General features: G+C 45.0%; 1 protein-coding gene across 3 annotated transcripts in view; it reads left to right on the forward strand.

Annotated features, from left to right (window-relative positions):
* NEURL1B (neuralized E3 ubiquitin protein ligase 1B) overlaps window positions 1-14,216 on the forward strand; it is a 195,991-nt gene that overhangs the window by 138,477 nt on the left and 43,298 nt on the right. For 2 of the 3 annotated variants that reach the window (XM_067566347.1, XM_067566348.1), the window contains exon 1: window positions 10,389-10,972. The exons of the other annotated variant lie outside the window; for it this stretch is intronic. In XM_067566347.1, the coding sequence (XP_067422448.1) occupies window positions 10,942-10,972 (31 nt within the window). In that variant the 5' untranslated portion in view covers window positions 10,389-10,941. Of the gene's footprint in view, window positions 1-10,388; window positions 10,973-14,216 lie in introns of those variants that run through there. 3 annotated transcript variants of the gene reach the window in all.

Raw genomic sequence — 14,216 nt, forward strand, 5'->3', positions numbered from 1 at the left:
TGGCCCCTCCAGTCCATGTCTCTCTGCTCAGACTACAAGCAATTAGTGCCAATTGTGATACGGACCCTTGTCCACTGGGGACTGAACTCATTGCACGTAAATCATCTGAGAGCCGTCAGATGGTAACCACCTCTGACCACAGTTGACCTCGGGTGGATTTGAACATGTCACCTAGAAGTTAAAGGCTCTGTATCTCTGTACTTATTACCTGCCATTCAACCTCCCCAAGAGGTATTTTATTTTAAATATTTAATGAACTAAGCAGATGAGTATTCCCCTTCCCATTTGGTTTCCAGGGAGTAATGCCTGAGTAACAGCTGTACAAATTAGCCTTACCCTGGGAAGCCCTTGAGGCAGGGACCATGCCTTTCTGTGTCATATGGACAAGCCTAGCTCCCCATCAGCTCCTCAGGATACGTTTACACAGCAAAAAACAAACAAAAAAACAGCAGCAGCAGCAAGCTTCAGAGCCTGGGTCAACTGATTCTGGCTAGTGGGGGAGGATCTCGGAGTCCAGGCTACACTCCAACAGCTACACTGTTATGGTTAGCCGTGTAGCACCACCCCTAGTCAGTGGACCTGGGCTCTGAGAATTGTTGCCATGGATCTTTTTTTTTTGCTGTGTAGACGTGCCATAAGATGTAAAGTAGTATTAGTGTATTTTAAATGCCCCCTGTAAACACTGCTGCCCTGGGTGCAGAAACAACCCATTGAAAGATCTCAAAGCATAGGCAGTCCTGTGATGATTGGAAAAAGGGGGACCAGCAAGATATTCAAAGGGCTCTCAGAGGCCACTGCTGACAACTTGGTTAGCTACATTCTAGAGGAGTGTCCTCCCTTTCTTTGCTGGTGTCTGGGGAAAAAATCCATCTGTAGTCAGTTGGGTTGACCAATTATCCATCCCAGCTGTGTTCCAATTACAGCAGATTTTCTTTTTCTCTTTTTTTTTAAAGGGGTTTGTCATATTTTAATGACGTTGATCTTTGGTGTTTCCCTCGTTAGCACTCAGACTCTCCCTCTACCCTCCCGCCACAAGCTTGCTGGGATGGAGAGTTACAAAATGAAAAGGAAAATCACATTTTAGACTAAAAACAAAATATTATCAGAACCTTGATTTCTCCACTAGAAACTGCATGTACAAGATCAATATTTCACATGCAACACCTTACGTCACAGACCCATACCTCATGCCCTGACCTGGCACTGGAAAGCTTCCCTGCCCTCCCCCCCGCAAGGGAAATGCAGCTCACCAATGGTGCCATGATACTGGCAGGCTTTGCCAATATGGTGCATTCCTGTTAATATTGGCATAGCTGGGGTGTGAAGATATTGGAGTATCCTTGTGCAAACTGCACCCTACTAGGGGGAGCCATGCCCACTTCACTCCCACACATTGCATTTGCCCCTATTCTCTCCCCCCATCTATAGCAGCTCGGTGCTAAGATAACACTCAAAGAAAAGATCCACTTCTGAGAGGCTCCTGGGCATATAAAGGATGGTGAAACCTAAGCCTGGCTCTTCTTACTCTAGCTCTGTCCCTGTGAAGACTGCAGACTGGACAGGAATCATGGAAGGGAAGCCATCAGATCTACAGGACCGCATAGGGAAGAAGCTTTATTTTATCTTAGCTTCCAGCACCCTTGTTGCTGCACAGTTTCTACAAGAACATTAACAATCTCTAACAAATGCTCATCTGAGCCTTGTGCAAATTTCCCAGCTCACTGGGAATTCCCTGGGGTTAGCCCTAACCCTGCACTGCTGTAAATGTTACCCTTTGTAAAATGAGTGCTTTCCCCCTCCTTGCCTCCAGCCCCAAGGATTAAGCAGAACTATCAGGAAGCGGGGCCTGCAGTGTCCCCCAAGAGACAAGCAACCCTATTGGGCATATCCTGTATTTGATGCCCCAGCTCTTCTGTAGGAGTGGAGGAGTCTTCCAGACCAGAGTCCCATGCTATGTCATGGCCCTAGCAGATTTCTCTTGGCAGGCAGGCAGGCAATGCTTTTCAAGGAGTTAGAAGAAACCCTCATGCCAGCAAATATAGATCCTGATTTTTAATTTCCTCTGACCCTGTTTCACCCTCTGTGGGGATTTCTAATGCTACCAAAATTCCTCCCCAGGAGTTTCCATCCTATGAACCCCTCTTTCTTGTCTGTACACATGCTGCCATATTCTAACAGCAGCATGTTGATTGCTATTAGACAAATAGAGCCAAGCTTCATGGATTCAGTAAGAATACAGCTAACCAAAGGGCAGGTGGTAGCTTTTGAAATGAGTTTCAGGTCTTCTCATTGGCTGAGGGCCCTTTACCAAATATGGGCCTGTTTATATTTAACCAAAACATAGGGAGTGGGTGGTTTAAGGGATTAGTGTTAGGATTTACAGGTGTTCAACTGTGGATTGCTGGTCTGAATCCCCCAAAACAATTGTGATCAAAAACTGCTCCTGTCTGGTGACTGTTCACTTGTCCTACGGAAACTGAATCTGGCACTTTTAGTACCCTTTTGTGTCAGTATTAATCAGAAATTATCCACAAGGATCATACTTTGAAACTCTCCTGACCTCCCCTATCACTGCCTGCCGTGCACAATATTTCTGACCATTGTCCATTGCTTTGAATTAACCTTTGTGTGGTATGTGACCCAGGCAAGATCTGTGTTCTGGGGATTTTCATTAGCCCTCCCCTGCATTAGCCTATTGCATAGAAGATGACTGTGATCAGTCAGGTGAAGGAACAGAGTGTGTCTGCCTTTCTTTCACTTTTAAAAATAATAATTTGCACTTATGTAACAGCTTTCATTCAAGGATATCAAAGCCCTTTAACAAACATTAACTGAAGAAGCTTTACAACCCTCCTGTGAGATGTAGGGATGTATTATCTCTATTTTGCAGAGGAGGAAAATGAGTCAGAGAGCGGTTAAATGACCTTCCAAGGTTATATAACAAAATAGTGCCAGAGAACCCAGGAAACCTGACTTCTAGCTCTCTGCTTCAGCCACTGGAACACAATAGCAAAAGTCTGGATGTACAGAATACACCTCAAAATCTATACATGCATGCCAAGAATTATCCAAATCATATTGTATTGTCACATAAAATTATGATTCATTTGATAACACAGCCTACAACTGATTTCTTTGTGTTAGAATTACATGGGCAACATTTGATTTAAAAAGAAAAGGGAGGACATGTTATGCATCTAGTGAATACTGAACTACATATGCTTTCTTTTAAATGTTTTCTTGGGCTGATGCTCAAGAGTGCTTGCAGATATATGTGTTGATAGTAGTGCTGATGGCAAATAGATGCTGACATCTTTAACAATAATTGGAATTGCCCCTACCTGTTTCCAAATGGTGTTGAAAATTCCCCCCAGCTGTGGGGGAAAGGGTATTTACCTGTAACTTACAAATAAAAATCTTAGGATAATGATGCACCACCTGTTGCCTTTAGAAACATGGGTTCAAATCCTGTGTTAGGTCATTGGTGTGAGCACTGGTCTCTTTCATGTCTAAAATGTCTTGGGAGGAGGGGAGAAAATAGCACTAGGCAATGCATTTCCATTTACTCTCCATGAGGCAGGTACTGATCCTTCTAAAGAGGTTCACATTTATTACAAAATCAACCTTGAAATCAAACACAGCTGGGCCTTCCCTTAAAATGATGCTTTCATTCTCTCTCTCCCCTGCTGCCTTTGCTCAGCTAGTTCCAACCTCTTCTCTGCTCTCCACACAGCCTCACCTGTTGGTGCAAGCATCTTCTCAGCTTCACCTAATCTCTCCCTCTGCATTTATTTAATAATTATCTCTGTAAATGTATTATTTCACCGTGCTAATCCTTTTGGCATAGGGCTGGTATGAGCAGCACTGTACTCAGTTAAGTGTATTATTAAGCTGTATTGTTTTGCTATCTCCTTTTCCCCTTTCATGTGAACCCCTTCATCTACAAGGCCCAAACTGCCCAGTTGAGGGTTTCGCAGGCAACTTGTCAGGAGTCCCAGGGTCTCTCTTCTATTGTATCAAATGAAGCATGTTGCAGCTGCCTTTGTTTGTAATATAAAGGTGTGGCCTGTGCAAACGAGCTTTGCTGCTCCTTGATCAAACCAGAGACACTCCACGTAAATCAGCATGACTGGCAGGCATTTCTCATCGCAATGGGCTGCACTTCCATATTAAGATGAAGATGGCCAAGGGCTGTGTGTCCTGCCCTGGCTGCCCAGAAGACAGACATACAGTCTCCGGGACATGAGGTAAACAAAAAAGTCCCACCATCGCCAAAACTTCTGGAGGCCATAGGGATTCCAGGCAGGAAACAGCTTCAATTGCTCAGCAGTCAAGGCCAGTTCAAGACGTTCTTTGGAAGGTGTAGATTTTCCTACTGTTGCATTGGAAGCTCCTGCTTCCCTTGATTTAAAAAAAAAGGTCACACAATTTTTTTTTTAAGTGTCCTGTGATAGCACTTAGGAGCAGGGGAGGAAGGTAACTCCTTTCAGCATTTGGACTGTGTGGGTGGCAGGGTAGCTCTGTGGAACAAATTGAGGCCATGATGTACATGAATCCTCCGCTAAACAAACACTTAAATGTGTACTACGGAAAGTGAAGAAACAGCGTTTACAGTTTGTTCTGCCATGACCAGCAGCTGTTGTTCTCAATGCTCTCAGCCCATCAGCTCTCACAGGCAGGGAGATTAGAAAGTTGCAAGATGAGTGAAGATGATCTTGCTTTATCTTTGATACTTAAATGGTCAAGTCCCTTCTCTAATGACCCCCTGCCTAGACAGAGTCAGTCTGTTAATCCAGTGAATGAGGAAGAAAGTACTGGGTGCCAGTAAGAGCATAATCTATATTTGTAAACACCTCTTTCACCAACTGGAACTGCTACAGAAGAAAGTCTTTCTGTGTGTTTACAATATAAAAGGGATTATTTCTATTATAGTGTATTCTGAGTTCAATGTTTGTTCCCAGAGATGACGTATGTCCCTATTGCCTCATGTCTCAGAGAATATTATTCAACTATTTCTATGCCTTTTCGCAGTGGTTCCCAATCTTTTTGGTTCAAATGTCACAGATATCATTTTTACAACCCTGAAGGGCCACCAGTCTCTGCTAGCAGGTCCCCTCTTCCCCCACTGCAGCCAGACGAAAGGAGTTCAATGAGGAGGCTGCCTCCTTGCTGATCTCCCATCTTCCTGGCTACAGCAGGGAAACCGCCCGCGTCCTGTAGCCCTGTGCGCTCCACCTGGGACCCTAGGCAGTAGCTCCCTTCTGCAGCTAGGGGGACGGAAGATTAATGCTCCCCTTCCTATGGCTCCAACAGGGACTCCAGCACCTAGGGACCTAGGCCGCGTGCTTTGCTCTATGCTGGAGGCGGGGGAGGGAGCGCTGATCTCCCCTCCCTTTGGCTCCAGCAGAGACCCCAGTGCCTATGGACACACTTGGAGCACTTTGCCATGCTCCCTGCTACAGCCAGGGGGAGGGCAGCACTGATCTCCCATCCCCTTGGCTGCAGCAAGGAGCCTGCACCGGTCTTTTAGCCCCACGGAAACGTGCTCCGCCTAGGTCCTTTGGCAGTAGCTCCCTTCTGCAGCCAGCGGAAGGGGAGCCATGGGCCACAGGTTGGGAACCACTGCCTTTTCAGGTAGTGTGGTGCCCAAGTCAGCATCTCTATCCCTGAATGTGTGGAACAGCTCTAGAAGTCTACACTAGATTGAAAGATGCTCTATAAAAATAAATCATACACAGCGTCTGAAAATGCTTCTCAGATTGCCACCCCTAAACTATCAGCAGGAAAGAGAGGTTTAAAGAGAGGGAAATGGCTAGACAGGACAGAGGTCCAGTAAGGTGGGGAAACATAAAAGAGGGATTGACATTGCTACCTGCAACCCAAATGTAGACTTATGGGATAGGAGACCAGGGCTGGAGTGAGTAAGTGGAACAGGGGAAAAGAAAGGTCAGAGAGAAATGTGTTAGAAAGGCTCCATGGACAGTTTGAAAACCAACAGGGCAAATATTGAATCTGATTTCTAGATGGGTAGGAAGCCTGTGAGGCTGAGAGTGGTACACCCCTAAATCCCAGAGGGAGAGGTGTCTGGTGCCAGCAATTTGGACTCCCTGAAATTTTGAGGACAAGTGTTTGAGGCCGGGCAAGAGGGAGGAGCAACATGTGCCTAAGGTGTGAGAAGGGAATACAGCACAGGCAGGCTCAGATTAAGGGGAATTGATTCTGAGCAACACAAGAATAAACCGGAGGCTTGCCCCACAGCAGCCAGAAAATCTGTCTTCCTGCAGGGTTGTTCTGTTTTATGGAAAGGGAAGGTTCAATGGCTAATGTACATGAAGATCCAAAACAGGAAGAAATGATTTCTCACAAGTACTGCAGGTTCTGTCCCCATAAACAGAAAAGGCCTGAAAATTGTCAACACTTCATCTCGCCGTTAGCAAAAGAGTAATTATTTACTGCCACCTGTTAGAAATGTAAGAATGCAAGTGATAACAATAATCCTTTACATTTACATAGCACCTTTCATTCCAAAGAACCGTGGTCCAAAGTGGATTAACAAACAGTATATGAGTCATTTGATACCATATATCGGTTTGGTGTGAATCAATGGAGATTTAGCTGTTTCTTATAAATTACTCCCATCTCTTGAGAGATTACTTTTATGTGCTTATCACCCTGTGGCTTAAAGGGCAAATACTGCCCATGGCATCTAATACAAGGTCTTGTGTGTGCACACACAGATAAGACACCTCCTGAGTTGCATTCATACCTGTGCATAATGGCCCAGCTGTTTCTTTGCAGTGAGACACCTGTGACAGACATGGCAATTTCCTGCAATATCCTGGACAAACCTTATTGAATATGTTTAAGTATTTTAGAAGTTCGTTGCATTAAAAATGCAAATGTTTGTTTTATGGTGGGATTGTCTGGAATTTCTCTCAGAGGGAGATGGCATAAGGTTCACATTGATCATGTGCTATAAGTTTGAAAAGACTTATTTTAAACAATGTGCTAGAAAAGGGGGCATTTTCCAGACAGACAAAATTAAGTGGGGTTCCCAGGAAATCTCTAGAGTAAGGTGTATGCAAATATACCCTCTCTAGTGATGCAAGAACTCAGCCTTTAGAAGCTTTGCCCTGAGGAATGGATCTTTGTCTGTTGATCACTTGTTGCATGAGGACAAGATCAGAGGCCCAAACCGTATAAAGGATTGACTTTCAGATTCATGGGTCTTCTTGTTCTGAGCAGTAGGTATTGTGGATTTCTAGCCACAGAAAAATCTCTGTGTAGGTGTTTGAAGAACTGACTCCTACCAGAGCCCTTCTTGGAGTTGGGGTGATCGCTGAGAAGCTTATTAGCATGCATGTAGGTTCTTTTGTTGTTTTAACGTTTTCTCTGTAGTGCTTTCACTTTAAGAATAAATGTGCTTCCTTAGGAAAAGCTGCATGGTACCTTTATCACCAGAGGCAATTACAGTGTTTATAGTCTCTGAGGAGAAAAGCAGAGCAGGCCTGCTTAGCAGGCTGACTTGCTGGAGAATTCACAGTGTAGGCAGAGGACTGTGCAGCTGGAAATACCTTGGTTAGGAGGGAGAGAGAAATGTATCTCTGCCCAAGAGAGGGGGTATCCTTGGTAGGCCACATGGGAGATACAGCTGCAGTTGCCCTGAACTGTGACAGCACCTACTTTCTGTTCCTTAGTAGTCGGACGTGACTTTTTGGTCATTTCTGATGCTTGGTGGCTGCAAGTTTGACTCTCCACAGCTTGACTTCAGTGCTCTCAGTCACTTCTGTTAAATACTGAACATACCTTGGGTGGATCTCATCACATTTTGGGACTGAAATAATATGTTTGTCCATCATGTTAAAGGAAGGATGAGACGCAATGCTTGTCACTTTCGTTCCATGTTTTAATGGCCTGGTTTCTATATTATTGCATTGCAAGACTGTGCTTAAAGTGTCCTGGAGGAAACAGACTGCTGGAACCAATATGGTCGTTTTTTTTCTTCTGGGGACACTATTTCATCTAACCGAATTGCACTGATCAGTGGAATAGCTAAGCCCTTCTAAATTCTGTTCTCACTTTGCACTGGGTCTAACTCCATTGACCTGAATGTAATAACTCCTGATTTACACCAGTGTAAATGAAAGCAGAATCAGATACTAAAAGAAACATACACTCAGGGTATGTCTACACTGCATTGTAAACCCAGGTCTCTGGGGCCCAGACTTGTGGACTCGGTATTTCCAAACCCACACTTGTGTCCACACTGCATTGTGAATCTGGGTTTACAATTGCTGGACCAGAGTCTCGCTGCACTACCCAGACCTTCTGACACTGCTCTGCAGCTTGAACAGCATCCACACAGTAAAATGACCAGGCTTGGACCTGAGCCACAGCAGGAGTCAGGTGCTGACCAGTGTCCTGAGTGCTTGCTCACTTACCTGAGTCAAACTGATTTGTGTGTGGATGGCAGTGGGCCTTGGATTCAAACCTGAGTCAAAGCCCAGGCTTAGTGTGCAGTATAACCGTAACTTCAGTTTCTTTCTGACCACTGTCAGGGTATGTGTTTGTGTGGAAAAGCTGTAGGAGAGTTCTCTGTCAAGATAATCATCAGGCTAACAAAAATATTCTTGAATTGTGTTATCAATAACACCTCCACTTGCAGAAGCTAAAAGATTTTTAAAATTCTCCTTGGCTTTTATTAGTTTTTCACTACTCATAGGATTGATTTCCTTTCTGCATTTCTCCAAGCTTGGAAGATGAGCTTGGGCTGCTCAATTTTGCTTTCTGTTTCCAAATTAATCAGTGTTATTTTCTGATTATCGTGCACTTTCCCGCTGTGGTTGCATTTGGGTTCTTCAGGAGAGGGAGAGAAAGCATATTCCTTCAGTATTTCTCATCTTAGTTATATCACATGGGATGAAGCTGTTACTTTAATAAAACATTAAACATAGGAAACTTGATTGTGTTCCCTGAGCTGTCTCCAGTGTCACTGGGATGTAGATTTCCATTTTACTTTTCTTCTGTTTGTATGTGGTTTTGGGTGGTTTGGAACACACTCTTGAAAGGATTGCACCTGTCCCAGTGCAGGTGCATAGGGGTGGGAAAGGAGGGATGAGCCTTCTCTCCACCTGGTGCACCCAGGGGGCGAATGCACAGTAGACATGTTTGACAGTGCAGCCTGTATCCTGTGGAAGAAATTCAGCTGCAAAATAGCCTTTTTACAGCTCCTTTTGCAATCTGAGGCTGTCTTAAAAATAATAACTGCCTCTTCGTACTGTGGGAGTTGTTTGCATAAGCCAAAGCCTCACCTTCAGTGCTCTCTAGTGATATGAGGACTTTCTCTCTGTGTAGATAACATGGCTGCACTTTTCCTCCTCTTTCCCCCTGAAGGGGAACACTGCTTCAGTGAGTTTGCTTGTCTCCTTTGACAACTTCTGCCTATGTCTTTGCTGCTGAGAGCAGCCAAGCCCGTGGTACAACCTATACTAATCTAAGAAGACAGCAGATGGATGCAACTTTTTAAGAACAGCTGGTGGTGTCTCATTTGATAAGGCCTTTTGTAGCAAATCTGTATCATGGCATAATACTAGCAATGAGATCTTTCTGTCCCCTCTGTTCTTCTGAGCCTTGCTTGACCAAGTTCTATGTGCCTTAGCATTTAGACTTGTCCCTCCACCTCCTACACAGTGGACTAGCCTCTGCTCTCAGTGTTAATCCAGAGTCATTTCATTACAATTGCTCTAGATTTTACTAGTGTAAATGAGATGAAAATCTGGCCCCAAAAGGTTTATCTTGTCCATCTCATCAGGGGTTGAAAAAAGAGGTGGTGGCATTCAGCTAAGCTCTGCCACCACTAAGCTCCACCCTTGTGAGACACATGAATTAGATACCTCTGGCTGTAGACTGTGCAGATGTTCAAAATCTGATTACCTGTATATTCTCCAGGCTCCTGCAGTTTGGCTTCCCCTTAATGAGGCATCAGTATACCAGGGTCGTTTGGGCTTGCCTCCTTCATAGAGGAAGTAAATGGCATGGCTGGCAACAGCATTTGTGTCTCCCTTTAACTGCTGGACCATGTTCCCTAAATGAAACTTTTTTGTTTTCTAGAAAGTTTGTATTAGTAACAGTATCTGGTCTAAGACCAAAGATTGAGTCACCAGCATGTTCTGACCCTGTTAAAAATTAGAGGGATTGATTTGTCTCAACTAGAAAGACAAAAGGTCCTTTCCTCCTTCAGGCCAGGTGCCAGGGAAGAATTTTGTGTGGGGCCGGGGGAGGGGAGGGTGTTCTTTATCGCATTTCTAGCACTGGTGGAGGGTCTGGCGCACACACGGCAGCCTCTCCAAGCCTGACACAAATGCCGGGGTAGCAGTGAGGCTGCTAAGTGGCGGTTCTGACACGGGGGGCTAGGATCACCATCCATGCACTCTCGGAAGGGCAGCTCGCCTGGCCGTGGGGCAGGGCTAGCAGGCCCAGCGTGCGTGAGTGGATGTGGGGCCACCCCAGTCACCCAGCCGGCTCTGCCCAGCCGCTCAGTAGCTGGTTCAGGGCAGGAATCCGCCCGCAGCCGCTGCCCTTTGTCGCCCTGCAGCCCCCCTTTTCCCCCATTGTCTTGCCCTGCAGCCTCCGCCACCCCTACTCCCTCCCCACATGCCAGGGCCAGGCGGGCGGGTTCCTGCAGCTGTCTGCTCCGCCCGGCAGGGCGGGCTCTGAGCCCGGGTCCAGCCCCCTGGAGGCGGCTCGGGCCCGGCCGAGCGGCGCGGCGCTGCGGGGAGCTAGGAGCTGCCGCTCGCTCAGTGCGACTCGGGCTGCGGCGCGGGGAGCCTCGCTGAGCGGAGTCCGGGCAGCAGGAGCCGCTCCCAGCCCCCGGCAAATGGCCCTTCGGAGCGCAGCGCAGCCCCGGGCCCGCAGACCGTCCGCCCCCCGCCGAGCGGAGTGATGGGCAACACGGCGCACAAGAGTCTGCCAGGTAAGGGGCCGGGGCTCTGCGCCCCTGCTCCCCAGGGAGCATGCTGTTCCCCTGGGCTTCCGAGAGAGGGACGTGCCGGACGGAGCCTCTCCCCCCTCCTCACCCCCGGTCTCATCTGTAGAGCTGGAGAGAACTAACTAACCCTCCCATCGCAACCATGCATGTCAAGCTGGAGCGAGCCGAGACCGTCTCTCGGCCTCCAGAATAGCAGGGCTGGAGAGACCTTTCCCCATCCCCGGCCCTCTCCTGTGAGATGGCAGGGCTCGAGGGAGCTGCTCCACCCCCTAGGGAGCAGCTGTTTGTGTCTGAGCAAGTGGGCAGCTTTACATTGAATGATCTGGAGTTTCCATGCTGCTCTCCAGGTGTCCTGGAGTCAGTGGGAAAGGCAGAGTCCTGCACATGCTGCTGTGATTGAGATCAAGGAGACAGGGTTTTAACCCACAGGCTCCCTGGGTTTGTGTCCTGGAGTGCCAAAGCGTGGGTGTATGTGGGAGAAGTACAGTGCCCCTTCTCTCTCACCGCCAGCAGTACAAATCTGTCAGGAAGGAACAGGATGAACGATGTAGGTATAGAGTCTAAAAGAGAAAAGGAGTAAATTCATTTTAAAGAGGGGAAGTTTTGAAGTCTTCTTTGAAGTGTCTGGCAGTGAAGGAAGCAGCATTGTCTAGCAAGGAGTCATTTAAAATCCAACTCCGCTGTGTAGATCTGTGAATCTCACTTGTTTCAGTAGCTCAGACTGGCAACCCTTGAAAGTAGAGAGAGCTAAATGGTGCTAAATATTGTGTGTGTGGTGAAGGGGGCTAGTTTTCTATTGTCTGTAAGAGATAGGGCCTGAAGCTGTGTGTTGAGGAGGTGGGGAAGAGAGTGTTCCTTCCTAGTGGACACACGCATTTAGATGTGTGAAGGGACAGATGCTGAAACTAATGGCTTTTGTTCAATAGCCAAGCATTGTGCTGACAGAAGAGATGATCACTTTAGGGACAATTTAGGATTTGCATATTTTCCATCCTTTTAAACCCCAGTTCGTGTGTCATAGCCAGAATAAGCTTTTTAAAACTTGAGGGTCCTCCAGAGGCCCCAGAAGCAATGGGAATAAAGACAGTGGACCTTTAGCAGCTGGGTATATTCTGAGTGCAACAAAAGAGGGTGAACTGGAACTGTTCTTGCAGCTGAAATGGAGAGACCCTGGTTTTCAATTGAAATTCTTTTTGTTTTTGTTTTTTAAAAGGACTTTGTGGCTAATTGTGTACAACTTCTTCAGCTGTTCGGCGACACAAGAGGGAAACTATCTAAAAGCAGATCTGAAATGTTTGGTGCAGTGCCTTGATTTTAAAATTCCTTTTCAGTGAATGCTGCTCTTATGTAAGAGAAGCAGATATTCTTTTTCTTGCAAGCTCATAATTGTGAGTTTTTCCCCTCAAAGAATTAGTGGATAATAAAAATAGTGGTTCTCTATAGACTTCACAATACTGAATTACTGAACCCATGTGAGTCGCTATCTTCAGCTGTGTTTTTTTCCCTTTTCTTTGCAGCCATCCTGCATTTCACCCTTTGTACATGGGGCACACCATAAATAAAAAGGGTATTATTAAACTTATTTAAAGACCCAGAAGGTCCTATTGAATGCACACATGCCTCCCAGTAATCAGCCCAAGGTCTGAATACAGAAGATTTGCACTTGGATGCCCCCTTGTATTTTCTGTGAAAAGAGAGGGTGAGTCACAAATGAGCTTTTAGAGTTGTTGTTTGTGATTAGCTATGAACCCAGCAGGAGATTTTTTTTTTTTTAGATGAAAGCTTATATATCTTATCTCCATCTTTACTCCCAACTCTCTCCTACAGATATTATGCTTATGTAGAAAATGACCTTTTCTCACTCTAAAAGAGATCATAGCTGATATATGTAATGTCTGATGAATAAACGAATAAAAGAGTCAAAGGGAGTTTTTGACATTGGAGAAAATCCATCGAATCAGTAGGCTTTACAGATAGATATAGTTTCAAGGCTACCATCCCAAACATCTGAGAAAGCCACAAGGTTCTTGGTGTATGGGGGGAGGGATACATTGTTAAAGACAGAACTTCATGGAAAGAAAAAGCTTTACCTGCTGGGGTGTGGGAAGCAGCTAGAAGTGCTTTTATACACTGTATAAGATTAAGGGGTTGTAAAAGCTACTTCTGCCTATTGCTAGAACAATCTTTACTGAGCAGTCCTTACTGTTCATAATAGCCGAGAGTTAAATCCTTGGTGAAGTCAGTTGTGTTCTGTGCTTGAGCAATTACTGGTGATAGACTTTTTAGTTTTTCCTCTGGGGGTTTAAAATTTAAAAAAAAAAAAAAGTTTTCTTTAGACTGTATAAAATTCCTCACTTTGTCATTGTTCTTATTAACCTTCATTTTCATCTTGCACCCCTGGATTGAGGTTTTCTGCAAAATACCAATGGGTTGAGAATATTCTTTTTGTAAATATTTCCAAATTGTGCAAGGCAAAAACATGTATGATGCTCAAGTGTTGTTTGCAATTGTGCTGAAAGATTCTAAAAATGTTAAAAGAAGCAGGTAGCATACTGCCACATAAATTATTTAAGATGAAGAACAGTATTTTTCCTTTAAAATATATGTATTTTTCAAGTTTTAGGATGAATTCTGCAAATCTTTACTTACTTATTGACTTCCTGGGAACTAAGTCCCTGAACCTCAAAGGTATTTAGGCTCCTAACTTCCATTGATTGGTTAAAAGGGGTGGTTTGTCGTGTAGCAGATCCTTGTTGTCAAACCATCATTCTAGAAGCAGGTGTTGAATTTCTTTTCAGAGCAGTTGTTTGAAAATTGGAAAATCCTTCCTGCAGACTGAATTCTTGGATGAATTCCTATTTACAAAGGCCATGGCTGTTTAGAATTACTTAAATCTGACCTAATGTCTTTGAGCCTTTCATCTTCTTTCCTGCAGATGTCAGAAAAACTCTTCTTTTGCACCCTGACAAAATGAAATACACATTTTCTCATTTTAGCATGCAAAAAAATTTCTCTCCCATCACAGAGGCTGTGGAAGTTACTTGAAGGAAGAAAAAAGACCCCTAATACAAGTCCAACACTTGTGTTAAACTTTTTGCTAAATGTAGAAGATTACAGTGTGACTCCTTTTTTTTTTTTAATCAACATAAAAAACAGTTGAAGATGTAAAAGTGATTTCCATTCTGATCAGATGCGAAGAAAATCTCGAGAGAGATCTTTCATTTGCTTC

The sequence above is a fragment of the Emydura macquarii genome, unplaced genomic scaffold (assembly GCF_026122565.2).
Source record: "Emydura macquarii macquarii isolate MOO-44397 ecotype Brisbane River unplaced genomic scaffold, CSIRO-AGI_Emac_v2 contig_2768, whole genome shotgun sequence".
Classification (NCBI taxonomy): domain Eukaryota; kingdom Metazoa; phylum Chordata; order Testudines; family Chelidae; genus Emydura; species Emydura macquarii.